Below are 24,928 nucleotides of genomic sequence, written 5' to 3' on the forward strand. Positions count from 1 at the left end.
CCCTGGAGAACGGTGACTACAGGGCGATTCCTGTTTAATGGTCATTTTCAGCAGTGGCAATTCAGTGCTTGCCAGACACTGGGCCAGGTACCAAGTGCCTAGCTGGCCTGCTCCCTTCATCCTTACGATGGCCTCATGGGTGGGGACGGTTAGCACCCCCACCTAACAGCTGGGGAAATGGAGACTCAGAGAGGTGCCAGCTGTGGGGCGTGGAGGGAAGTGGAAGTTGAACTGCCCGTCATGCTTATTGGGCCAACAGAAGACTTGGGAGCAGATGCAGGCCCAGGAATCTCATTTCTTCCCAGCCGCTTCCTCACCCTGCAGAGTGCTCCACCCTCCTCTGGAGTATGTTTGTAGATAATTAACTACTTATTGGAGAGGCAGGCAGGCGTGGAACTGTGAAACTGGAGGCTAGCTAAAGGCAGAAAATCAATATGGTCTGAAAAGATGCTGCAAGGTTTTGGAGGGCTAAGTCCAGCTCATGGGGACCCTGGTTATGGCGGGGGCAGGGGGATTCCTGAGAGTGGGGCAGCGGGGCTGAGCCCCTACCAGGTTGGTTCAGGGAGAAGGGGGCCCTGCAGAGCACTGGAAGGGAGGACACCTGTCGGCATGACTGGGCCTGGCTGCACACTGCAGGTTCCGGCTTAAATCCAGAGCTCAGCGGAGGACTTGCCAGTGTCTCAGGAGGGCCAGTCTTTGCTTCCTCTGTGCTACCATCTATTCCTCCCCCGACAGGAAACATTCCATGTTTCTTAGATTTCAAGGACTTTCAGCCTCCCTCTGCCCTCTCTCCCACCCCTCTTCCCAAGATCCCTGTGGCCTCTGGCTGGTCACCAGGGGAATCTCTCTAAGGGGCCTGGTTGGAAGTGAGGCAGGAACTAGATGGGCCTCAAGCTGAGCAGCTGGAGTTCATCCCCTGTGGGCAGACACTCCAAAATACCAGGAGTGAGGAGAGCTGAGCCCTGCCCAGATCAGAGATAAAAGCCCCCTACTCCTTGAATTCAAGGAGACCCTCCCAAATACACATGAGCATAAAGGCTCCTCAGAGATCAAAAAGAGAGGAGTGCCACTCCACAGTCTGTGACGTCAACCCACCCATAGGCCTCTGCACCAGAATCCATCTTGGCTGAGAGATGCATGCACATGTGGGAGGACCCTGAGACTGAAAGTGAAGTGGAAGTCATTCAGACGTGTCTGACTTTTTGCAACCCCATGGACTGTATTCTCCAAGCCAGAATATTGGAGTGGGCACCCGTTCCCTTCTCCAGGGGATCTTCCCAACCCGGGATCGAGCCCAGGTCTCCCACATTGCAGGAGAATTCTCTACCAACTGAGCCACCAGGAAAGCCCAAGAATACTGGAGTAGGTAGCCTATCTCTTCTCCAGCAGATCTTCCCAACCCAGGAATCGAACAGAGGTCTATACAGACTCAGAAACAGCAAGATGATTGGCCAGAGGAAACCCAAAAGATGTGCTCCACAAACTACCCTAGGGCATGACTCTCTCTGAGTCCACCCGCATGTCTATCCACACATGCTCTTTTTCCTCCTAATAAACACTTTGTTTTTTCACTACTTTCCCTCTCTCTGTGGGAATTCATTTCTATACAGATGACAGGCCAGGGCCTTGTCCCTGGCCACTGTCCCTGGTGGTCTAGTGGCCAGGATTCAGTGCTCTCTCTTCTGCAGCCTGACTTCAGTCTCTGGCCAGGAACTGAAACCCTGCTTCAAGTCACTGCAGACCAAGGCCCCCATGAGATCAGAAATATGTTCAGGTGGGGAGCGACGAGGGCACGTCCCCTTTGGAGAAATGGCCCCGATTCTCTCACATTCCTCCTGCATTTGATGGTTTTCCAAATGTTTTTGAAAGAAATGGGCAAAGACAGAGACTCAGAGATAGGCTATCTCCCAAGAGCCTCAGGGAAGGCATTTGATCTCCACTGAGGCTGGGCTTCCCAAGTGGTTCAGTGGTAAAGAATCTGCCTGCCAAAACAGGAGACACAGGTTCGATCCCTGGGTTGGGAAGATCCCTTGGAGAAGGAAAGGAATACCTACCAGTATTCTAGCCTGGTGGACTATAGTTCATGGGGTCACAGAGAGTCTGACAGGACGGAGCAGGCACAAGGGAGGCTGGAGCAGGAGTGGAGCTCTTCGTGGCGCTGACAACAGGGACCCCACCAAGGCCAGGAGGCTGCGAGTTTCTCTGTGGCAGTTAGAGTGACCTGTGGGCTGGACACTGCACCCCTCCCTCAGGGACTCACTCTCATGTGTGCTGGACCAGGGCTCCTGCTGGGGGATTCAATCCCCAGGCCAGGCCAGGATCTTCCTCACAGGCCCAGAGAGATGGTGCAAGGGCCAGCCTGGGGCTCTGATGGGGCAGGGTTCCCTGTGCGTGTGGGCAGGGGGAGGTCCCACTTCAGGACTGGCTGCGAGGAGTGGGCATGACCTCTGACCTGAGGGAGGGCAGGGTGGCTTGCCAGGACCAGGGAGGCAAGGCCACTAGTCTCACTCCGGATTCATTTCTGATGAAAGATGGGGAAAGGATGAGGAGACAGGAGGTCTCTGAACCCTCTCCAACTCCCAGCATCCTTCCTTTTGCCTCAGCCAACATGGTTACCATCCCTCCCTCCTGGCAGCACCTTCCTGGATGCCAGGACCAACCCTGAACACCTGGATCCTCTCGGCCTGAATATGTGGGGTTCAGCCAGGGTGGGGTTGACAAGAGACACACAGAGGCTCCCTGTGGGCCCAGCCTCCCTCATGCCCTCTTGCCAGACACCCACTCCCCACTCATCCATCCATCCATGCATTCAACATATTTAACAGCCCTGCTAAGTGCCATCTGTGTGTGTGTATGTGCAAAGCCTAGAGCCTCCATTATTGGTGGGGGGGTCAGCAGGGAGCAGGGAGGGGCCCATAGATGTGATGTGGGGGAATGAAGGTTCTAGGAAGAGAGGGAAGCGCTGTCAAGGAGCAGAGTGGAGGTGGGGTGAGAAATCCATCCAAGGGGAGCTCTGTGCTGTCAAGTGGCCCCTCTCAGGGGTATTTGGGTCTCAAAGGACCTCCATGGCTGGGTTGTGTGTGGGGGTGGTGCTGAGAGAAGAAGGCCAGAGAGAGGGAGGGAGCAGGGTGGACCTGGGAGGTGAAGGGAGATGGGGTTGGGGTCAGGGTGGACCATCCCCTCCCCTATGGGTGAGCCTGGCTGAAAGGCTGAAGAGGAAATCCCCCAGTGGGTGGATGTACAGGCAGGACCCCTCCTCCTGGTCTGCTGGGCTCCCAGCACTGCCCTTGGGCTCACATGGGGCCTGGGGCTGATGGACTCCCTCTGGTCCACTCCCAGGTCCTCCCTGCTATCTCTCTCAGCCCTCGACCCAGCCTAAGACCCCACCTTTAATTCCAATCTCTGTTTATGTCAACAACTGGTTACCATGGCAATGTCCTTGGGACAGGTTGGAGGGCAGAGAGGGCAATGGAGGGAGAGAGAGAGACTGTAACCAGGGGCCTAGCACTGGCTGGGGGAGCGTGTGGGGAGGGGTCTTCAGGGTGGCTGTTCTGCATTGTTCCTGCCCTCAGGCCCTGCCTGAGGTCACCTCAGAGAACACCATTCCTGTTGCAGTACTCGAACGGTTCCCCAAAGCTGGTCTTACCGCTTGTGAATGGGGGTTTTCCTTTCCCTTGAAACAGCACTTTCAGGAGAAGCAGAAGGGAGGGGCTAGAGGCCTGGAGTAAGAGTCTAATTTAGCGATAGGATGATGACTAGGTTCCTGCAATAAGTGCTTTCCAGCTGGGCGCAGGTGGGGAGGGAGGGCCCTGCAAATTAATGAGTTAGGCCCGATTAATCTCTCTGCATTAGCAAATCCACGGGGAAAGCCTAACAAGGTTGGACAGATGTGTGTGAGTGTGGGCACACAGTGGGCGCTCCACTGGGCCTGCCAGGGCCCCAACAACGGGCAGCACCCCAGCCTGGCCTCCAGCACGGGAAAGGATGGGCCTGCTGGCCGCAGCTGAGTTCCCTGGCTGTGCTCACCCATGGGAATGGCCATGGAGAGCCTCTTTGTGCACTGTGTGAGCTGGCCAAGGTGCAGGGAAAAGACGCAGAGCTGACCCGGCTGAGAGAGGCTGTAGGCTTCTGAGAGGGCCCAGGCCTCGCTCCCTACTCAGACATGCCCCACCCCCGGCAAGGGTAGCACCTGGACCGGGCCAGGATGCCAGGCTGCATGGGGGTCTGGCCTGACCCTCTGCCTGGTCCTTGGGCCCAGTCATCTCTGATTCTGAGGCTTCCTGTATCAGGGTGGTCTGGAGATGGTTGTCAGCAGATGGAGTTTGGGTCTTGGCCGAGGATGAGTCCTCTCTGAGGGTGGGATGCCAGAGTCGGAAACTTAAGCCAACTCCCCAGTCGATTCCCAGCTATGAGTGGACATACACGGTCCCAGGGGCTGCATTCCTGGGTGCCCCTTCCTCCAGGAAGCCTTCACAGATTGGCCCAGTTCACCCTCTCTCCTGACTCCAACCCAACATTTCCAGGAGCACCCGGATCTCATCAGACAGGCAAATCCCATCCCTACCTCACCTTTCTAGGTTGCCAGGTAAGGGAAGGCTGACCTCTGCTTCCCAGGGATGCTGAGGTGGTTGGAGGAGACTTTGGAGGGACCTGGAGCACAGCTGGCCTCTGCCACCAAGAAAAGGTCATGGAGCAGAAACCTACTGCCCTGGGACAGTGCCCAGCAGGGATGGACAGAGAGACACCAGGAAGACACCAGGGCTCATCCCCTCCCTGTGAGGGGGTTCCCAGGCTCTGAACCTCATGTGATCAAGTGTTTACTGTGAGTGGGGAGAGAGGTCCAGGAGAGGCGAGGGGGAGATGTGCCCTCCCCACCCCTATATCCAGTGAGCCATCCCAGGGCCTGCTCCCCAGCTCCTAGTTCAGGGCAGGTCTTCACCTTAGAGAACTTTCTGGATCCTGATACAGAGCTGGCTGGGGAAAGGGAAAGAGGCCACAAAGTGGAGCAGGCTCTGAGTCTGCGGGGAATCCGAGGGAAGGCCATGCACCTGGGGGTCACGGTCCAGGAGGACTCCCAGAGGGCAGGCCCCTTGAAGGGCAGACTGTGGGGAGCTCCAATTTGCAGGAGCACAGGCCAGCTTTGGGACACACTATGCCTGAGGCCGGGGGAGGCCAGAGTGCAGACCCAGACCTCCCAGTAGGAACCCTGGTGCTGACTGCATCACCTTGGCACGTGGGACAACCCCTCTGTCCATTCATTTCCTCACTGGGACACAGAGATAACAAAAGAACCCACCTCATAGGGATGCTGTGGGAGCCACATCCACCTGTCTCAGTGGCTTGGGCCAGCATCTAGCGAGCCTGTGGACAGGGTAAGGGAGCAACCGTCACTGTTGAGGTTGGCTGTTGCCCGGGACCAGGCATTTCGAAAGCTCTGTAGGCACTAGCCAGAGTGGACAGACCGCTCAGGGTGGGGAACCTTGGAGGCCTCAGAGCATTTGGCCAGAGTTGGGGGGAAGGGGCTTGGGGAGGGGCAGGGAAGGTGGGAGAGGGAAATGGGGAGAGGGAGGAGAGATGGAGGAGAGAGAGGGAAGATGGGGGAAGGGAGGGGAGATGGGGGAGGGGAGATAGGGAGGAGGGAGAAGAGGGAATACAGGGAAACCAGCTGGAAGGGGGCAGGAGTTGGGGGATGCGGAGGGGCAGGGGCCTCCCCTGATTGAAGCTGCTACCTTGGGACCAAGCCTGTTACTTGCAGAGCATCGTCTGTGAGGGGCGGGGACCAGGGGCCTCCGGGACCATCATTCAGTCCCCCCAAGGGCCGGGCGCCAAAGCGGGAGGAGCGCGGGGGCAGCTCCAGCCCCTCCTTCTCTGCCCTCATCCTCGACCGGAATCGAAGTCTCGGTTTGGGAGCTGGATTCCCCCCAGCCCGCGCCGGCCGCAGATCCCCAGGAGCTGCGCACGGATGGCTGCGGGGTTCGCATTTCTGCCGAGCAGCGCGGTGTGCTCGCCGCAGACTGTGGCTCCGCCGCCGCACAAAGCGGCCCCTCCCGGCCCTCCTTCGAGACCCTGCTGCTCGGCCGGCGGCCCCCTCGACCCACCTAAGGGCGGAGCCCCTGCGGGGTCATCGAGCGTGGCACCCGGTCATCTCGGTTGCGGCCGATGTAGTTCAAGACTAGTCCAGGGGCGCCGCGGACTGCTCTGCGGGGGTCTCAATTGAGACCCTCCACAGCCTCCCCTCAGCCGCTGCCCACCGCGCATGGAATGGGGTCTGCCCTCTCGCCGGCGCAGTCCACCCGGCCGCAGGCCGTTCAGAGGAGGGGGCAGCAGACCCCGGCCCGGGCCCGACCTGGAGGCGGCAAGAAGCGGCTTCGTCTGGGGAGGGGACTTCAGGGTTTTCCTCGCCCCAGAAAGGCCGGCTGCCGCGTCGAAGCTCTTCTGAACGCTTCCCGGTCCGCGGGGGGACAGGACGATGGGGGCAATTCTGTCCTGAGCGCCTGGTTGGGGAAGACGACTAGGGACCTGTGATTTCCAAACTGCACAGCGGAGCGGGGGTGGTGAAGTTAACCACATCCGCCCGGGCGCCGCTCCTGGCGCCCGAGAACCTGGGGCGCGTCCTCCCTCCAGGCAGGCTGTGGAGGCGCGGGGCTGGGGACCGGGTGAGGGTTGATGTCTCGTGGTCCGCAAACCAGCCCGCGCCGGGATCCCTGAGACGCACGCAACGATTGCCGGGCCCCCACTCGTGGCTCGGGCACGTGCCCGGCCCTGGGAGGTCTAAGGAAACTTTGCCCCGGCGCGGGCCGACCTCAGCCCCCGCGCCCCCTCTCGACTGGCGGTGCATCCCCCTCCCCGTCTCCTCCCGGTCCTCGCCCTCCCCCCTGCTCCCTCCTCCTGCTCTCTCCTCCCCCTCCTCCTCGCCGGCTGGAGGCGGGCAGGTCCGGGCGGGGCCGCGCCGCTGAGCCCACAGCCCGTGATCCCGGCCCGGTAGCTGCCGCCGCGCCCTCCGGGAGGAGCTACCGAGCGAGGCTTTGAGGACGGAGCGGCCCGCGCGGGGCGGGGGGCATGAAGTTGGGTACGCGAGGAGCTCAGAGCAGGGGCGCGGCGGAGCCGGGAGCCGCCCGCATCTAGAGCCGGCTCTGTGCGCCATGGAGCTCGGGGCCCCGGGGACGTCGCCGCTGCTGCTGCTGCTGCTGCTGGGGGCCGGCCTCCTGCCTGGTAAGTTTCGGGGCGCTGGAAGGACCCCCTTTCGCCCGGTTCAGGGCGGCCTCGGACCTCCGGAGCCAGAGGAAGGGAGGCTCCTGGCTGCGGTCCCAAGCCGCGGGTGCGCGCAACGGGGCAGCCGCGGAGGTTCCCCCTCCCCCCGTCCCCCCCGCATCCCCCAGACGCAGAAGACTGTCCTGCGGACGCGGGCGGAGCCAGGCGAGGAAAGAGTTAACCTGTTCTGCAATTCGAAGAAAAGGATTGGGGTGGGTGTGGGGGAGATGTTGTTTCAAGAGCTGGACCCAGAAGCTCCAACTTGAATGGAGAGAGGTGCGGCCCACCCCCGTTTATCCATTCTGCCCAAATTCCTTCCAGGCTGCACCATGCCGTCCCACCCTCCACCCCTGGGGGCTAGGGAATCAGAGGGCTGGTCTCTGCCCTTGGTAGGGCCCCACCCAAACCCCTTCTGCTCCCCCAGGCTCACTAGGACTGTCGAGGTTCCAGCCCCCTGCTCCTCCCCATTCTCTGGGGAGCCACCTTGCTATTTCAGGGGTGCATGGAGGGAATTTAATCCTCTGGCCTCCCCAGTGAGGAAGGAGTGACACTGTACTGTCTGAGGGACCAGGCTGGGGCTCTGGGCTGGGAGTGAAGGTCCTGGGGGTCTAGGAATGACCCCAGGCGTACTTGTGAATGCCCTCATGGGTCCAGCTGTAACTCCCAGGTGAGCAGGACTGAGCTGAGAGGAGCAGGTAAGCAAGGGTCTCCTGTCCTTGCAAGGGTCTCCTGCATCTGCCCTCAGATGCCCTCCACAATGCAGTGGTCGCAGCACAGGTGCCCAAGAGTGGCAGGGAAGCCGTCAGACCACAGATTGGCCACTGGGCTGGGCTGAATGAGGAAACCCCTCCCCAGGTTCACTCCAGACCTGGTCATCGAGGAGAGACCATCCAGGAATGCAGCGTGCCAGAGTCACGGGGTGCCAGGTCACTCATGCATCCAGGATGATTTTCCAGGATGATCGCTTGCAGTTGCTGCAGCCACAGGAAACCCTCAGGGGTCAAACCATCACTCCCCATCCTTCTCTCCCTGCCTGGGCCTGCCCCCTCTTGTCCTGAGGTTACCCCCACTTTGTGCTTCGAGACAAGGTGCTCAGGACTGTGCTAGTAGCTCGAGATAGAGCCCCTCTCTCCTGTAGTCACGGTCCGATGGGGAGCCGTCCAGTCAGCACTCATCACATCAGTGATACCCTCCAGTGATGGACCCGGTACTCAGAAGGCTTCCTTTCCCTGGGGTAGAGGAGAAACTATGAATGGAAGTAGGGCAGCAGGTGCAAAGGTCCTGAGGTAGGAGGGAGGAATGTGCTTTGAGGGGCTGGAAGGGAGCCCAGGTGCTGAGTGTTGCCTGGCAGGAGGCCCAAGGGCGCAACCTGGATGGCCACCATCCCCGCCTCTGAGCCACGCACCCGCGTGTCCCCCCAGTGAGCAGCCACGCAGAGACCCGGGCTCATGCGGAGGAGCGGCTGCTGAAGAAGCTCTTCTCTGGCTATAATAAGTGGTCCCGGCCCGTGGCCAACATCTCGGATGTGGTTCTTGTCCACTTCGGCCTGTCCATCGCGCAGCTTATTGACGTGGTAGGTGCTGGGGATGGGGTGGGGGTCGGCAACTCAGGGCCAACCTGTGTCAGGGAGGGACAGGCCTGGAGATGGCCCCAGGGCTGGGGGCAGGGGGCTGAATGAGCTGGGAGGGCTGCATTTGAGTCCCAGCCCTGCTTGAGTCCTGCACATACACCTAAGCAACTTCCGGGGCAAGGACTGTTCCATACGATGCCCCTCCAGGCCCCGCCCATTCTTCCCTCTCCATGTAGAAAAGCTCAAAGGGCCAGATTTGCAGCAGGGGATCAGGGCTATGACAGCCAGAGACAGAGCAGAAAACTCGTCTGTGGGGCCAGTGCAGGGTCTAGGGTAAGTCCTGGTACTGAGTGGGTCAGGGTGGGGCTGTGTGGTGCCCTGGCAGCACCTCTTGACCTTCACCTTGCTCAGGAGGCCCCCCCTAACCTGTCTGGAATGGGGCAACCTGGCGAGTCAGACAGGCTGTTTGTCAGGTGTGTTTACTTTCCTGGATGGGGACCGAGGAGGCTATTGGGAGGAGGCCGAGGTCCAGCCTCCGAGTGGCTGCAGCTCTCGAGGGGCGGGAGTGACCATTCAGGGTGGGGGCCCGTCCTATAGGTCTAACTGCGTGTTGGCTGCACATCCTGGGGCAGCAGCCAAAGGGTCTTGGAGTGTGGGCTCCAGCCTGGCCTGGAGTCCTCCAGGAGCTGGTTTGCTGGCTGCAAGGGGCTGGCTGGGTTTGGACTGGGGTTTCCAGTCAGCTTGGGTTCCAAGAGGAGCTGCCAGGGGCTGTAGATCTCTCCAAATGTCCACCCCACGCCCCTGCCAGGACCCCAACCCCAAGCGAGCTCTGTGAGGGGGGAGCCACCAGTTTCGGAGCCTGGAGGCCCTTGTTTCTGGCTCGTGCCAGGTGTGTTGAGTGGCCCCTGGGGCCCTGGTATTCTCACCTGTGGAATGGGATGAGTGAGCCGGCCACATCTGAGGGGCTTTGGGAGGTGGGGGGTGAGAGCTGTGGCTACGTTCACACTGACAGAAAGAGCCATGCTTGCGTCCCATTAGCAGAGAGACCCGGTCAGTCCCCCATCCTGGCCTGTGCTCTCAGGCCTCCTGGAACCAAGTCTCAAATGCTTCCTGTAAAGTACTCCTGGCCCAGGTGCAGCCAGAAGGCAGTTCAGGATGACGGGGGTTCCTACCCACTGCATTTGCAAACACTGTTCCCAGTATGGCTGTGGCTTCATGTTCCCAGTCAGCTGCACTGTGGCCCAGCCTCCTACCTGAGCTCCTGGGGTTTTCTCATCCCCTGGCCACCATGTTGCAGCATCTCCCCCACTCCCACGTCACAGCATCCTCCTCCCCTCCATCTCCCTAGTTTTCCCAGGAGAGACAGCCGGAGCACACCAGTCCCGAGACCCCAGTGAGGGACCCGCCATGGGCCCCATGGCAACACTGGACTGGCCAGAAGCTGCTCCCAGCCCCGCTGTCTGCAGCCGAGTCGGCCAAGGACACTCCTGCACACGTGTGTGCTGATGAGACGTCCTTGCCCGTCCTGGGTGCTGGCCTTTTGTCGAAGGGGCCGCCTCCCTGCCCACTCTTTGAAGGGCTGTAGTGTTTGCTGCAGGTTTGTGCCCCGGTGTGTGTGTGTGTGTGTGTGTGTGTGTGTGTGTGTGTGTGTTCACGCCTGCAGAGGAGGCTAGGAATCCCTGGGTGCCTCTGGGCCCTGGGCTGACGTTTCAGGTGCCCGAATGTATGAAGGGCACTTTATACGGGTGGGGTGTGCGGGTGGACAGCTGCAAGGGGTGTATGTGAGGGGTGGGCACAAGGGGAAGGAGGCCAGGCCTGGCACCTGGAAGCTTGAGCTGGGGGCAGGGAATGGGGCAAAGCTACGCCAGCTGCCTCCGGGGGAATGCAAGGATGTGTGGTGGGGGCGGCACCACTGCAGGACTGCATTGCCAAGGTCGAGGTCGTTGGAGTGGTTTCCGGGCCCCGCTCAGGTCACACTTATCCTCAGTGTCCTCTGGCGGCCTGTCCCAGGTGGCCCCAAGGGAGATCAGGGCCAAGGGCAGTGCCTGGGGTAGCAGGAGATGTGGTCCCCTCCCATGACTCAGCCGACCCAGGGCTTGTCCCCTGGTGGGGCAGGAGGTGGGGCTCCCGGGCCTTGCCTTTGAATAACCATCTGCCCCTGGCCCTGGTCTGGGCACTGGGTGCTTCACTTCTTGACCATCCTCGGGTTTCTTTGGCCTGAGCAGTTGTCCTGACAACCTGCGTATCCCTGGTCTAGAGCCGACAAGGGAAAAAGTTGGGCCATCAGAAAGTGGGGAGAGGCTGGTTCAAGTACCACCCCCCAGAGCCTGTGTCCAGTCCCTCTACCCTCCCCAGGGGAACAGCCCCTGCCCCTCAGGCCCTGTGGGCACCCTGCTCTCTGAGAAGTACCCTCCATCAGCAGCAAGTGTCCCACCCCAAACCTTTTGCAAGGAGCCAGCCCCCTCCAGCCCCAACCCAGCTACCCTCTGCCTGGGCTGCGTATGGCATGGTCCCTGGAGGTTCAGGGTGGGGTAAGAGGACCCCTACGTCCATGCACAGAACCTGACGTTCTTCTCCAGCCTGTGCTGGGGCCTGGCTGCCTGTGTCCAGTGAACAAGGAGGGCTGGGAAGAGGGGTGGAGGGAGCAGGGAGTGTGTGTGTGAGTGTGTGTAAGTATGTGTGTGAGTGTGTATTATGTGTGAGTGTATGTGTGAGAGTGTGTCAGTGTGTACATGTGTGTCAGTGTGTATGCGTGCATGTGAATATTGTATGTGAGTGTTGTGTGTGAGTGTGTGTGTGTAAGTATGTGTGTGAGTGTGTATTGTGTGAGAGTGTGTGTGTCAGTGTGTATGCGTGCATGAGTGTTGTGAGTGTGTGTGTGTAAGTATGTGTGTGAGTGTGTATTGTGTGAGAGTGTGTGTGTCAGTGTGTACGCGTGCATGTGAGTATTGTGAGTGTGTGTGTATTGTGTGTATGTGTGTGAGAGTGTGTGTCAGTGTGTATGTGTGTGTCAGTGTGTATGCGTGCATGTGAGTGTTGTATGTGAGTGTGTGTGTATGTGTGTGTGTGTATTGTGTGAGTGTGTCAGTGTGTCAGTGTGTATGCGTGCATGTGATTGTGTGAGAGTGTGTGTGTGTGTGTGTTGTGTGTATGTGTGTGAGAGTGTGTGTCAGTGTGTACGTGTGTGTGTATGCATGCATGTGAGTGTTGTATGTGAGTGTGTGTGTATGTGTGTGTGTATTGTGTGAGTGTGTGTGTCAGTGTGTATGCATGCATGTGAGTGTTGTATGTGAGTGTGTGAGTGTGTGTGTATTGTGTGTGAGTATGTGTGTGAGTGTGTGTCAGTGTGTACGTGTGTGTCAGTGTGTATGCATGCATGTGAGTGTTGTATGTGAGTGTGTGTGTATGTGTGTGTGTGTATTGTGTGAGTGTGTCAGTGTGTATGCATGTGATTGTGTGTGTGTGTGTGTATTGTGTGTATGTGTGTGAGAGTGTGTGTCAGTGTGTACGTGTGTGTCAGTGTGTGTGCGTGCATGTGATTGTGTGTGTGAGAGTGTGTGTGTGAGTGTGTGTATTGTGTGTATGTGTGTGAGAGTGTGTCAGTGTGTACGTGTGTGTGTATGCGTGCATGTGAGTGTTGTATGTGAGTGTGAGTGTGTGTGTGTGTGTGTGTTGTGTGTGTGTGGTGTGTGTGTTCCAGCCCTTCTCACCTGGCAGGTGGCTGCTCAGTGGCCTGGAGAAGAGCCTGCCTGGTGTCCTGCTCCCACCTCACCTGTTCTTGCCCCTCACCTGTCTACCTCTAGGTCCTGAGGCTCCAGGCCTGGAGAGGCAGTTTGGCTAGTGAGTGGGTGGCTCAGGGGTAGTGGAGGGGGCAGGCTGGCTAGCTGGGAGGGAGGGATGCAGGTGGGCAGGACCAGCATGGGCTGCTGGGAAGGGGGCAGCTCCTCCAGCATCCAGGAGCCCTGGGTGCCACATACCCTTACTTACGTAGCTGAAGGGGGCCAGACCCGGCCACCTATAAAGTCAGATGGACACTGTTCTCACTTTCCTTCTCAGAAGGGTCACGAGGACTTACCCTGTGGCCCTCAGTCTCCTCTGGGCCTGCCATCCTGGGCTTGGTTGCCTCAAGGGGCGAGACACTCCCTCCCTCCTGAGGTCACCCAGGCCCCATGTTTGGCCCTGGCCCGTCCTTGTGGGTAAGGAAGCTTGGCCAGATAGATGTGTCCTGACCAGAAGGGATCACAACCTGCCTTCTCGTTCATGCCCTAGGACGAGAAGAACCAGATGATGACGACGAATGTGTGGGTGAAGCAGGTGAGTGGGAGAGAGCCCTCGCTGCCCCCTCCCCACCCTCTCCCTACCCCTCTCTTCTGATCCCCCTCTTTCCTTTTCTCCCACAGGAGTGGCACGACTATAAGCTGCACTGGGACCCCGCCGACTATGAGAACGTGACTTCCATCCGAATCCCCTCCGAGCTCATCTGGCGGCCAGACATTGTCCTGTACAACAAGTGAGCTGGGGCCTTAGTGGGTGGGGCCACGCCCAGCCATGCCCCCTCCAGGAATCTCTGCCAAAGCCAGCGCGAGCAAGAGACAGACAGCTCAGCCCTTGAACCAGGGCTCAGGCGGAGATAAAGAGGGTTCTAAGGCCCATTGACGGGCAAAGCAGCAAGGAGATGGGGACTCTGGGGGCCTGCAGGAGCCTAAGGGCTCCTTCCCTGCCCGTGCCAACCCTGTGGCTTCAGTCTCTTGGGGGGCAAGGAAGGGGTCAGAGCCCCTCCCAGGATGACTACAGGCCCTGCAGTTGTTCCCCCTTGGTCTGGAGTCAGTTCCAGAATCAGTTCCTGTCTGGGGAGGTTAGGCCCCTGCACACTGGTCACCCAGTCCTGGAGCAGAGAGCGGGGTAAGGGGCGTGGAGAGGGAGCCCTCAGAACAGCCTGCCTGTCCCTGTCCTCCCCTGCCCCTCCATCTGTGCTCACAGCTCCCTGCACAGACATCACCGAAAGTCCCCAAACCCCAGCTCATCACACTCCGCAAACAAAGCCTCTGTCAGGACTGTGTGTCCCGGCTGTGGAAGCTGAGCTGAAATCTCATCTCTGGAGGGTGTTTCTGTGCTGGGGGGCCAGGGGGCTATGGGCATTGCTGTGGCAGACGTGGGCTCCAGAGGGCTGGCCTCCTTGAACTTGTCCTTTCCCAGGACCTTGGCTGGGTCCTTGACCTTGGGGCAGCCTGATAGCCTCTCGTGTCCCTTGTCTGCTGTGTCATTGCCAGGCCAGCTCACACAGAGCTGAATCCATGCTGGAAGACCCAGGCTCTGGGCGGCCATGGCCACACAGCACTGACGAACACAGCCAATGGCAGCACTTGGTCCCCCTGCCCACAGCCCCCTGTCCTCCCACCCAGCCCCTGGTGCTTCTGCACAAAAGCCCTCCTGGGCCCCGGGGTCGGGCCTGACCTACAAATGCTATTTGATTAAGAAAGACTGGGCTCCACTCGCAGCTTAATTGATTCCAGTAATGGCAGCGGGGAGAGTGGCTGCACGTGGAGGAGAGGGTTTTAGGGATGCATTAAGGGGGGCCGCTTGGAGAGTGGGAGGTAGGGCAGGCTCTCTGTTTTCCCTCTGCAAGCTGCCCAGTCAGACCCTGAGCACTGGAGTCCTCCAGGCCCCCTAAGGCCCCCCGGGGTCCCCATTCAGCTCCCCCAGCCCCCTGCCCCAGGGGACCCAGCACTGAATCTGCCTGAACCTCTCTGACCCAAAACACAGGGACCATGGTCAGGACTCTGGGACCCAGGGGAGCATCGTGCTCTGTGACTGAGCCCAATAAGCGGGTCTGGGAGGCATACAGCCCCCAGGATGGCAGCCCAGCCCCTTCCCTCTCTAGACTCCCTACTGAGACCCAGAGGTATCAGGTTGGACCCCTAGCTTCCCTTGGGGATGGAGGCTGGCACCGAGGCCCTCTTTGGAGGCAGTTGGGTGTGGGCATGGATGGACCCCAGGGCTGGTGGTGATGTTAGCCAGATGGCCACGGGGGCCTGTTTCCAGGGATCAGGCCCATGTGCACTTGCATGTGGTCCAGTGGTCAGCACAGGCTGCTGGGCAAGGGGAAGGGTTGAGGGTGGCTTTTCTGAGAGCTTTGGGGTACACCTTCAACGCTGGGGGGAGTGCATGTGAGGCCGTGCTGTTCACGGGGGCTTCCCTCCACTGGCCTGTCAGGCAGAGGCGCTCACATGGACTGCATCTTCAGCCTAGAGCAGGAATCTGACCAGCCGGGGTGACCCCTCTTCCCCAGAAACTGTCCCAATGAGCACTCCTCCCGGGCTTGCTGGCCCAGCTTCTGGGGGCTGCTTTGTCCCCTGGCATGGGAAGCCCACTGTGGGGGAGGGGTGAGACTTCCTAGAGCGGTGATGGGGGCGGGGTGGGGGTGGCAGGGAGGTGGGGGTGGTGACAGCTTCCCTTGGGAAAGCTTCTTTTTCCTGGGGTTGCCCTGGGCGGCTGGGTCCCAGAGTCCCACATGCAGAGTGAGGGGCTGACCCGGGGTGGAAGTGCCCTTAGCACAGGAGCGTGAAGACACGGGCTTGGAGACTAGTGTCTGTGGGGCTGTCCACGGTGGGAGGGGAGGTCTCCCGTCAGCATTTCAGAGCCAAAGCCCGGGACAGCTGCTCCCTCACTTGCCTGTGGGTGCCCCACGTGGTAGGTGTGGGCAGCTCGGGCCTTGCGGGGAAACAGGCTGAGGGAGGGCCCTCCTGACTCAGGCAATAACAGCTTGGGACCCAGACTGGGGACTGGGCACTTCCAGCAGCAGAGGAGAGACTGGCTGACTCTGGGGGCAGGCAGTGTTCTCAGCGGACTGCGGGCAGGTGTCCCCAGGTCGCCCATGGCATCAACATGCCCCTCTCCTCACCATGGGCATCTTCAGTGGCTGTCCCTGGGAGACCCAGGCCTGGGCCAGGGCAGCAGCCCCTACCTCTGTTGCCTGCCAGGTCTATGGACAGGGCACCCCAAGGCCAAGGAACAGGCAGGAGGGCCGAGGGCCTGGGATGTGATGGCTGGAGTCCACGTCCCCCTCTGGGGGGCCTGGTCTTTGCCTTGTTGGACCCTGGAGTCTTCACCTATGCAAGAAGGGGAGGGGTCTTGCCTCTAAGTTTGGAGGGATCTGTGGGGGAGAAAATGCCGGCCTAGAGCAGGAGAAGGTGGTGAGACAGCTCAGACTTCCACCCAGCTCCAGGGTGACTGCAGGGAACGAGGCACTCTGTGTGCTGCCCTGGGGCCACTAGTGCATCTGGAGCCCCCAATGTGGCATGGATGGCCCTTCTAGCCCCCAAATAATCGTGGTCATCACCATGGTCAAGCTTGGATGTCAAGCGTGGTGTGGGCTGCTGAGACAGTCTCCACAGCGTGTCACCCCCAAGGGTAGGGGAAACAGCAAGGTGTGCAGGTGAGCAATGAGCTGGACATGGGCACCATGAGCAATGAGCCCAGAGCCGTCTGGTCCCGGCGAGGCCTCACTGTGAAGTGAGGGTGTGTGTAGTGGGCAGAGGCATGAGAGCTCTGGACCTCGGGTGTCAGGTACCTCACCCACCACCTCTCTCTCCTGCCCAGTGCGGACGGGGACTTTGCTGTCACCCACCTGACCAAGGCCCACCTCTTCCACGACGGCCGGGTGCAGTGGACACCCCCAGCCATCTACAAGAGCTCCTGCAGCATCGACGTCACCTTCTTCCCCTTCGACCAGCAGAACTGCACCATGAAGTTTGGGTCCTGGACCTATGATAAGGCCAAGATTGACCTGGTGAGCATGCACAGCCGCGTGGACCAGCTGGACTTCTGGGACAGTGGCGAGTGGGTCATTGTGGATGCCGTGGGCACCTACAACACACGCAAGTATGAGTGCTGCGCGGAGGTCTACTCGGACATCACCTATGCCTTCATCATCCGGCGCCTGCCGCTCTTCTACACCATCAACCTCATCATCCCCTGCCTACTCATCTCCTGCCTCACTGTGCTCGTCTTCTACCTGCCCTCCGAGTGCGGCGAGAAGATCACCCTCTGTATCTCCGTGCTGCTGTCGCTCACCGTCTTCCTGCTGCTCATCACTGAGATCATCCCATCCACCTCACTGGTCATCCCACTCATCGGCGAGTACCTGCTCTTCACCATGATCTTCGTCACGCTCTCCATCATCATCACCGTCTTTGTGCTCAACGTGCATCACCGCTCCCCGCGCACACACACCATGCCTGCCTGGGTCCGCCGCGTCTTCCTGGACATCGTGCCGCGCCTGCTCTTCATGAAGCGGCCATCCGTGGTCAAGGACCACTGCCGGCGGCTCATCGAGTCCATGCACAAGGCGGCCAGTGCTCCGCACTTCTGGCCGGAGCCCCAGGGGGAGCCCGCCTGCTCTCCGTCCCTGACCTGTGGGGTGGACCAGTCCAGCAAGCCCCAGCCAGCCCACACAACACCCTCGGACCAGGTGCCCACTCTGCAGCCTTCAGAGGCCAAGAAGGCCAGCCCCTGCCCATCTCCTGGGCCCTGCTGTCCCCCCACCAGCACCCGGGCCCCGGGACTCACCAAGACCCGGTCCCTAAGTGTCCAGCACGTGTCCAGCCCCAACAAAGCAGTGGAGGATGGCGTGCGGTACCGGTCCCGGAGCATCCAGTACTGCGGGCCGCGAGAGGAGGCTGCCTCACCAGCCGCCCACCTGGCAGATAGCTCCTCTTCCTCTCCGACCAAGGCTCCCTCAGCCGAGCTCCCGCCCCCAGACCAGGCCTCCCCCTGCAAATGCCAGTGCAGGAAGGAGCCGGGGGCTCCAAATGCCACGCTCAAGACCCCCAGCACCAGAGCGCCGCCTCTGCCTCTGTCGCCAGCCCTGGCACGGGCGGTGGAGGGTGTCCAGTACATCGCAGACCACCTGAAGGCGGAAGACACAGACTTCTCGGTAAGTCTGCACCACGGCCACCTGGGGGGGACCTGCTGCCCTGTCCATGTCATGGGGCCCCACCACCCCCATTCACTTTGAAGGAGGAGGTGACTGGTGAAAGCCATAGAAACCAGGACCCCAACCTGCTGTTCCCTATGCCCCGAGCCTCCATCAGCTTGGGGGCAGGAGGTACCCCTGTGGTAGCCCAGTGGCAGAGTGGACCTCTGGCATCTCCTTTGGGCTTCAGGGCACAAGGAGCCTGCAGGTGGGGTGTTAGGCAGCCCCCAGCACCATCCGCACCTGGTGAGCGCCTCCCTCGACCTCAAGTGCCCCCCACTCTGCTGTGGGCCCCCCAGGGAGGGTCTGCGGTGAGAGGAGATGGGATAAGATTGAGTGGCCTCTGTGGCCTAGCACGGGGAGAGGAGAAATCAGGCCTGGGACAAAGGACCCTCTGGCCAGCACCCTCATGCCCGGCCAGAGAGAGGGCGCCTGGGGTCTGGGCGGGCAGGGCAGGTGCTCAGACACGGGTCACATTCAGGGCCCTGTGGAGTCAGGGACTGGAAGGATGGGTCCAGGCTGAGGGCCAAGCCCCAGTTCAGATCCTGGGTGGGGTGGAGCAGGGAGCACATAGGCGGGCGGGGGAGGGCACCGCCCAGTTTGCTTGGCCAGTACTGGCTGCTCAACCTGGGCTGTGACCTTGCCCCACATCAGCTTCCTCCTGGAGGAAAGCAGGCCCGTAGGCAGGCAAGACACTGCGGTTCCCTCCCCCACCTCCTCGCCCCTCTGCCTCCTCGAGAACAGCCTGTGGATGTTTCCCAGACACACATGATCCTTGGGGACTGTCTGTCTTGTGGCTGGGCCACCCCACCCAACAGCAAGCCAGCCTCCTAGCTGTCCCCTGAATCCCAAGTGGTTGTGAAGTCATCCGAGGGTTTCTGGAAGATTCCACCCAGGAGACACTGGCTCTGGGCCCGTCGTGTTCCCTAGTTCTTGAGGAGCTCTGACGTGCGGGTCTGAGGGGCTGCTGAGAAGAGATCGATGCCTTTGAATGGTCTCAGAGGCACCCAGCAGTTTTTAGTGCAGGACCGGCCCCTTGTCCCCAGACCCCTCCATCTGCATCGCAGGCCTGGCTGTCATGACCTGGTTCTGGTTCCGGCATTGTGCCCAGGTTATGGGAAGCAAAGCGACTTCAGGGGAACCGACCTGGGATGGGGGCTGGGCGGCTTTGTGAGCAGCGTTTCAACCTCTGAGGGGGTGGCTGGAAAGACTGCTCCTGCTTGGATGCAGCAGCACCACCAGCTGCTTCCTGGAACAGAGGGTCCTATTGCTCCCTCACTTACAAGTGACCCCATTTGCTCTGGTTACCCGAGAATAAACTCGGTCCTTTCAGCTTTGGCTTAAAACCGTCATGATGCCGCCAATTACTTTAAACATCAGAGCAGAAAAAAGCAATGAAAAGTTCTCTTTCTCTCAAGGCCCCCAAAACAGGAGGCTGAGCCTGCCCTTGGCCAGGCCTGTGGAACCTGCTAGGGTCCAGCTGGCCCAAGCCCAGGTACCCCTCTTTTCTGGTCTCTCAAGTGCCGACAACTGCCCACCCGGGACCCGCCTGTGGCCTCCCTGAGGCTTTGCCTGGGGGCACCCCAGGTGGGGTCGGGACCCACTCCCCCAGCGTGGACATGTAACGTGACCTGTCCTGCCTCTGGGCCTCTGTGTCCTCCCTACAGCCCAGACGGTGCAGCCACCTTCCTCGTTGGGTCCAGGGAGTGGCTGCAGGTGGTGGGCTCAGCATGTTCCCCACCTCGAGCCCGAGGTCCCCTCCCTTGTCCCCCGGGAGCCCTCCACCCAGCAGCTGCAGGCTCAGAGCCTGCTCGCAGCACAGGGCTGTGCCTGCATTCATGCGTGACCCTCGCCCTCGGGGGTTTTGGGGACAGACCTGAGCACCCACTGACCATGAGGGGCACAGGCCACCTGGGCAGCCAGCCATGAGCCCCGCCCTGGGCAGAGGCAGGAGTGAAGGGCAGCCAGCTGTGAGCACTGCCCTGGGCTTCTTGCTGGAGGTCAACTCCGCCCCACCACCACTGTCCAGGGTGCTCTGGCCCCTGACTTGCACTGCGAGGGGCTGTGGGTACCCGCCGACTCCAGCCTCACTGGCTCCATCTGTAAATGCAGGGGCCGGGTGGTCCCCGCAGTGCCACCAACTATCAAAAACCCAGAGCACACTTCACCATGTCACAGCCTGGACCCTAGCCTTCCTTCAGAGGTGTCCCCATCGCTACCTCCTGGGAGCTCAGGCACCTGCCAGGCTGGTGGAGTTGGTAGGGCCACCATGCTGGACCCCGTTTCCCACAGTGGCTTTGCTGCCACCCCCCATAGACAGCGTTAACACCTGCGGCCCAGGGTTTCTGAGCCCAGACTTCAGACAAAGCCGTTTTCGCTGCACCCCTTACCTCAGTACAGGTATGCCTGCAACCTTGGTGACCCTGGTGGCAAGAATAGGAACAGAGCTTCTCGAAGTTGCTTGCTGTGGCGAGGCCTGAGGGAGGCCGCTGGGAGTGACTGTGTGTGTCTGTCTGCAGGTGAAAGAGGACTGGAAGTATGTGGCCATGGTCATCGACCGCATCTTTCTCTGGGTGTTCATCATCGTCTGCCTGCTGGGGACTGCTGGCCTCTTCCTGCCACCCTGGCTGGCTGGCATGATCTAGGGGCCCGGACTCGGGACTCCCTGAACTCGATGGGGTCATGCTACTTACCAGATTGCCCCCCATCCTCTGTCTGCTATGAGATGGCCTTGGAAGGAGCTGCTGACCCCTGGGGACCTGCCCGGGGGACTGGTGAATGCCTGTCTGCAGGGTGGTGTCACTGCCTGTCTTATTAAAGTTTAACCGGAGAATGGCGATACGATGGCCTCCCACAAGGACGTGCGGCTGATGGCTCTCAGCAAACATCCCAGCAACCCTGACTATCCTCAGGCCATGCCACTCAGCCACCCTCAGCCCCTCTTAGCTCCCAAAGCCCTTGATCCCTGTGGGATCCCCGAGAGCCAGGCACAGATCCTGGCCTGGGGCACCTCTGGGTCCACAGGCTTGCTCTCTCTGACCCCAGAGGTGAGTCAGCAAACACGTGACCCTCACCTGCCGGGGACAGGGTTCAAGCAGGGGGTGTCTGAGTGGCTGGGGGTGGGGTCCCAAGCTGAGGAGTGGGGGGATTCTGAGCAGGGGCTGGGTTTCGTCTCTTCTGGGCACATTAGGCAAAGCCCAGATTCTGCACCCAAGGAGCCTTGGGGTTGGAGTGGTTAGACATGGTCCCTGTGTAGGAGAATCAGGTGCAGGACCCCTCGGGTGAGGGACCCTCAGCCCCAGGCAGCCCAGATGTCTCCCTGGCAGGGGTGCTTGGGTCTTGGGCAGACACTTTGCTGGCCTGGTGATGCCCCCCAGGCCGCCCGTGGACTTGAGACTTTGTGAGGGACCCAGATCTGGGCTCCCCACCCAGCACCTCCCTTGATTTCCCCTCTGCTCACAGTCAGGGGACCCCTCTGGGGCATAGTAACAGGTAGGACCTCCCTGACATGGCAGCCGTGGTGACTCTGGAGGTCCTGAGGACCACTTGTCTGGCTAGCTCTGGGGCCCTCTGGAGTGTGGTGCCTTGCAGGGGAGGGGCTGAGAAACGGGGGTGGAGGGGACCCTCCACAGCCCAAAAGCCTCTGCCTCACACCATGTGGAGGTTGCCCTGCCCCAGGTGGCCGGGGGAGGTTGGAGGGCAATGGACCCAGGGGCCTAGTGTCCCCTCCTCTTGAAGGCTGAGCACCAGAGGCCACCACAGTGTCCCCTGAGACCCCAGGGAAACACTGGCCCCGTGGTAATGTGGGGGTGGGCTGCCCCTGCTCTCTGGATTCTTGCAAGCCCTTAGGCTCCAGATGCCAGGTGGGGCCTGAACAATGGCCCCTCCCTCAGGAGCCACATCTGGGTGGAGGGAGCCTCCCCAGGCCCCAGGAATCCCTTCTCCACTGACGGTCAAGCTATGCCTCTCCAGAATCTGTGTGTCAGGGGTGTAGCTGGCAGGTTGAAGCTCTGGGTCTCCCCCCAGGCTGTGCCTGGGTCACGAGGAACTTGGGAGAATTGAATGAATAATTTAGTGAAGTTCAAAGACATTTCTGCAGAGGTCCTGCTGGAGGGTACTGCCCGGGCGGAGGAGAGTAGAGTTCACAGCCTCCACCTGGCCGCCAGTGAACCGCAGACCAGCCCCCTGGACATTCAGGACTGGCACCCGTCGGACTGGCACCTGTCCCCCTGGGGGCTATTGGGGCACCAGTCATCTCGGGGTGCTAGGGGAGAGCCCAGACTGGCAGCTCACCAGGACACAGGACGGGCCCCAAGGTCGCAGCCCGGACGCAGATATCAGACGTCATCACCCCAATCCTCCTTACGTAAGCGGATCCAGCGCCAGATGTGGGGCAGCAGTGGGGGCCCTGGGGCCTGCGTGCAGATGCTCTTTCCTGGGTTCGGAGAGACCAGGAGCCCTAGGGAGGAGGACAGCCCCCACTTTCTGGTTTCTGTGTTTTCCTTTTTTTGAGACTCAAAAACAAGTCAGAAAATCCACATGCAGAATAGATCACCCACATTCCCACCAAATTAACCATGACCACTCTTTTGGGCTACTTGCCTTTTTTTTTGACATAAAATTTACCTACGACAAAATTTACCTGGTCTTAAGCCCTCAGGTCAGTGAGTTTTAACTAGATTCAACCCCAGACCCCTCCAGCCCCTCCAGCCTGTGCCTGGTTTCCTCCCCGGAGAGGGGCTTCCCCCACCCTGACCTTGGTCTGAGTGGAGCCCCTGGTTCACAACCTTTCTGTCCTATTCTTCCACTGGATGTGGTGCAGTCAGCACCCACCATGACCATGTCTCCATCCGTAAGCAATTTGTTGTGCTGAGTCACGTTCTTCTGTCCCAATAAACTAAAATGTGTCTGTGTCTCCGTCGCCTCCACCGGCCCGCGGGCAGGTCTCTCTGGGCGTCCGTTTCCTCTGTTAGTGTTGACTGTGTCTCATTTTCTGCGTCTTGTGATAACTTGACACCTGGGTGCCTCCCAGACCCGCCTGGGAGGGTTGTTTTAGCCCTATTTGATGAAACACTGACCATTTCACAGTAAAATGCCTGAAAAGTTTCCTTGTATATTTTCCCTGCTTTTTAATGGATTTTGGTCTGGGGTGAGCTACTCCATCAGGGCTAGAAGCAGGAAGCTGTATCTTGCCTTTTAACGCGATCTTTTTAAGAGCTAACCCTCCCCACCACTTATTGTAATTTCTGCTCCACCTATATCTGGCTAGGTCGTCTCCCTTATTTTCATGTGTTCTGTCCCCTCCCACAGAAGAAAACTTGATCTCGTTGGCTAATCTTGCAGGTCATATATTCAGTCTTTTCCCTCCTGGTGGCTGCCCCTAATATAACAGTGTCTGTAGTCTTTGAGTTCTTCCCAGGTAGTGCTAGTGGTAAAGAACCCACCTACCAATGCTATGTAAGAAAAGTGGATTTGATCCCTGGGTTGGGAAGATCCCTTGGAGGAGGGCACAGCAACCTACTCCAGTATTCTTGCCTGGAGAATTCCGTGGACAGAGGAGACTGGTGGGTTACAGTCCATAAGATCACAAAGAGTTGGACATGACTGAAGCGACTTAGCACGGATGCAGGCATGTATATATTCTTTAAGAGCTTGATAAGATGGTATGGAAACTGTCTCCATCAGGCCTCCCACCTCCAGACAAAGCAAGCACCTCGCTGCCCCTCGAGGATTCTGGAGCAACCTGGAATCTAGTTCTAGGTCACTATGGACATGAGGGTCTGGAGAGGTCTTGATGGTTCCATGAACGGCAAACATCACTAGGGTTTTACTCAACCAGGTGTGTGTGCATGTTAAGTCACACGCATGCTAAGTTGCTTCAGTCATGTTGACTCTTTGCAACCCTATAGACTGTAGCCCGCCAGGCTCCTCTGTCCATGGGATTCTCCAGGTAAGAATACTGGAGTGGGTTGCCGTGCCCTCCTCCATGGGGAATCTTCCCGACCTAGGGATTGAATCCGCGTCTCTTACATCTCTAGCGTTGGTATGCAGGCTCTTTACCACTAACACCACCTGGGAAGCCCACTCACCAGGGATTTCTGGTGTAGTGAGTCTAAGTGCTGATGATTTTCCCTTTCTGCTGAAAATGCCCCCAGCTGGGTTCAAAAGGATCCTGTGTGATGTGTGACCTGCCTTCTTAGGCTTGGGTCTCAGGATGTATTTTCATCCTATTCATTTCAGTAATAGTTCTGCCAGGTTTAAGATTCAAGCCTTTCCCTGCAACACTCTGAGGTCATTTTCTCTCATGTTCTGATGTCGAGCGGCTCTTGTCCTCTTGTAGAAAAGGGTTTAAAGACTTTCCCCACCATCTCTGTTTTTGCATCAGTGAATCTAAAGGCATATTTTAAAACCTGGTCCCATTTGGCCCTTTGAACCCTTCAGTCTGGGATTTTAAGTCTTTCTCTAATTCTCAAATCTTTAAAAAGCACCTATTTCAACAATCCGACCCCTCATAGATTCACTGCTTCCTCTGGGAGCCCCTCGTGTGGAGGCAATGCTTGCTTTTGCTATTTTATCCTTTCCCGAGCCTCCTGGGTAGCCTCTCTAGTGATCTCTCAGCCTGTCTGTGGTCAGGCTGTAATTACCAAGCCTGCCTCACTGACTTTACTTCTCCTTTTATGTTTCCATGCTGTATTTCCTCAAGCCTGTTAATTTTGGCTCTGTGTTATTACTACCCATCCTTCCAACTCTTTGAAGATACTGTGGTTTTAATTAAAGGACTAAACAGGTACTCACATTCCCCTTCTTCTCCTGAGTCCTGCTCGGCTCACATGTCATTTTTTTCCGGGTTACCTTGGCTTCCAAAGCTGGAAATAGGCTATGAGTGTGGATGTGTGAGAGTGAGTGTATGCACACACAGGGAGGTGCAAGAGTGTGTGTGCAGAGGGGAGATTTGGGAGGGACTTTCACTGTCCTGTGAGGCTTCATGTCAGCCCTTGGTCAGGTCAAACTGTGAAGGGCCAGGGCCCAGCTCGTCTCTCTCCAGCCCCTGAACCCAGCCAGAGGTGATGCTGGTGGCCACCTGCGCTCTCATCTACAGGCCATTCACATAGACATCAGGTCACGGCAGCCCG

General features: G+C 59.2%; 1 protein-coding gene across 3 annotated transcripts; it reads left to right on the plus strand.

Moving 5' to 3' along the window:
- Positions 1 to 5,823: 5,823 nt before the first annotated feature.
- Positions 5,824 to 24,609, plus strand: CHRNA4 (cholinergic receptor nicotinic alpha 4 subunit). 3 transcript variants are annotated; one of them, XM_020875365.2, is made up of 6 exons: positions 5,824 to 7,212; positions 8,673 to 8,824; positions 13,091 to 13,135; positions 13,222 to 13,331; positions 16,421 to 17,756; positions 20,315 to 24,609. In XM_020875365.2, exons 1-6 carry the CDS (start codon positions 7,143 to 7,145, stop codon positions 20,438 to 20,440), a joined length of 1,839 nt encoding a protein of 612 aa, XP_020731024.1. In that variant the 5' UTR covers positions 5,824 to 7,142; the 3' UTR covers positions 20,441 to 24,609. The 3 variants fall into 3 exon arrangements, with proteins under 3 accessions (XP_020731024.1, XP_070328533.1, XP_020731025.1); XM_070472432.1 differs by lacking the exon at positions 8,673 to 8,824 and having other exon boundaries at positions 7,130 to 7,212; XM_020875366.2 differs by lacking the exons at positions 5,824 to 7,212; positions 8,673 to 8,824 and adding an exon at positions 9,089 to 9,154.
- Positions 24,610 to 24,928: the final 319 nt, after the last annotated feature.

This window comes from Odocoileus virginianus, chromosome 9 (genome assembly GCF_023699985.2).
Source record: "Odocoileus virginianus isolate 20LAN1187 ecotype Illinois chromosome 9, Ovbor_1.2, whole genome shotgun sequence".
NCBI lineage: Eukaryota > Metazoa > Chordata > Mammalia > Artiodactyla > Cervidae > Odocoileus > Odocoileus virginianus.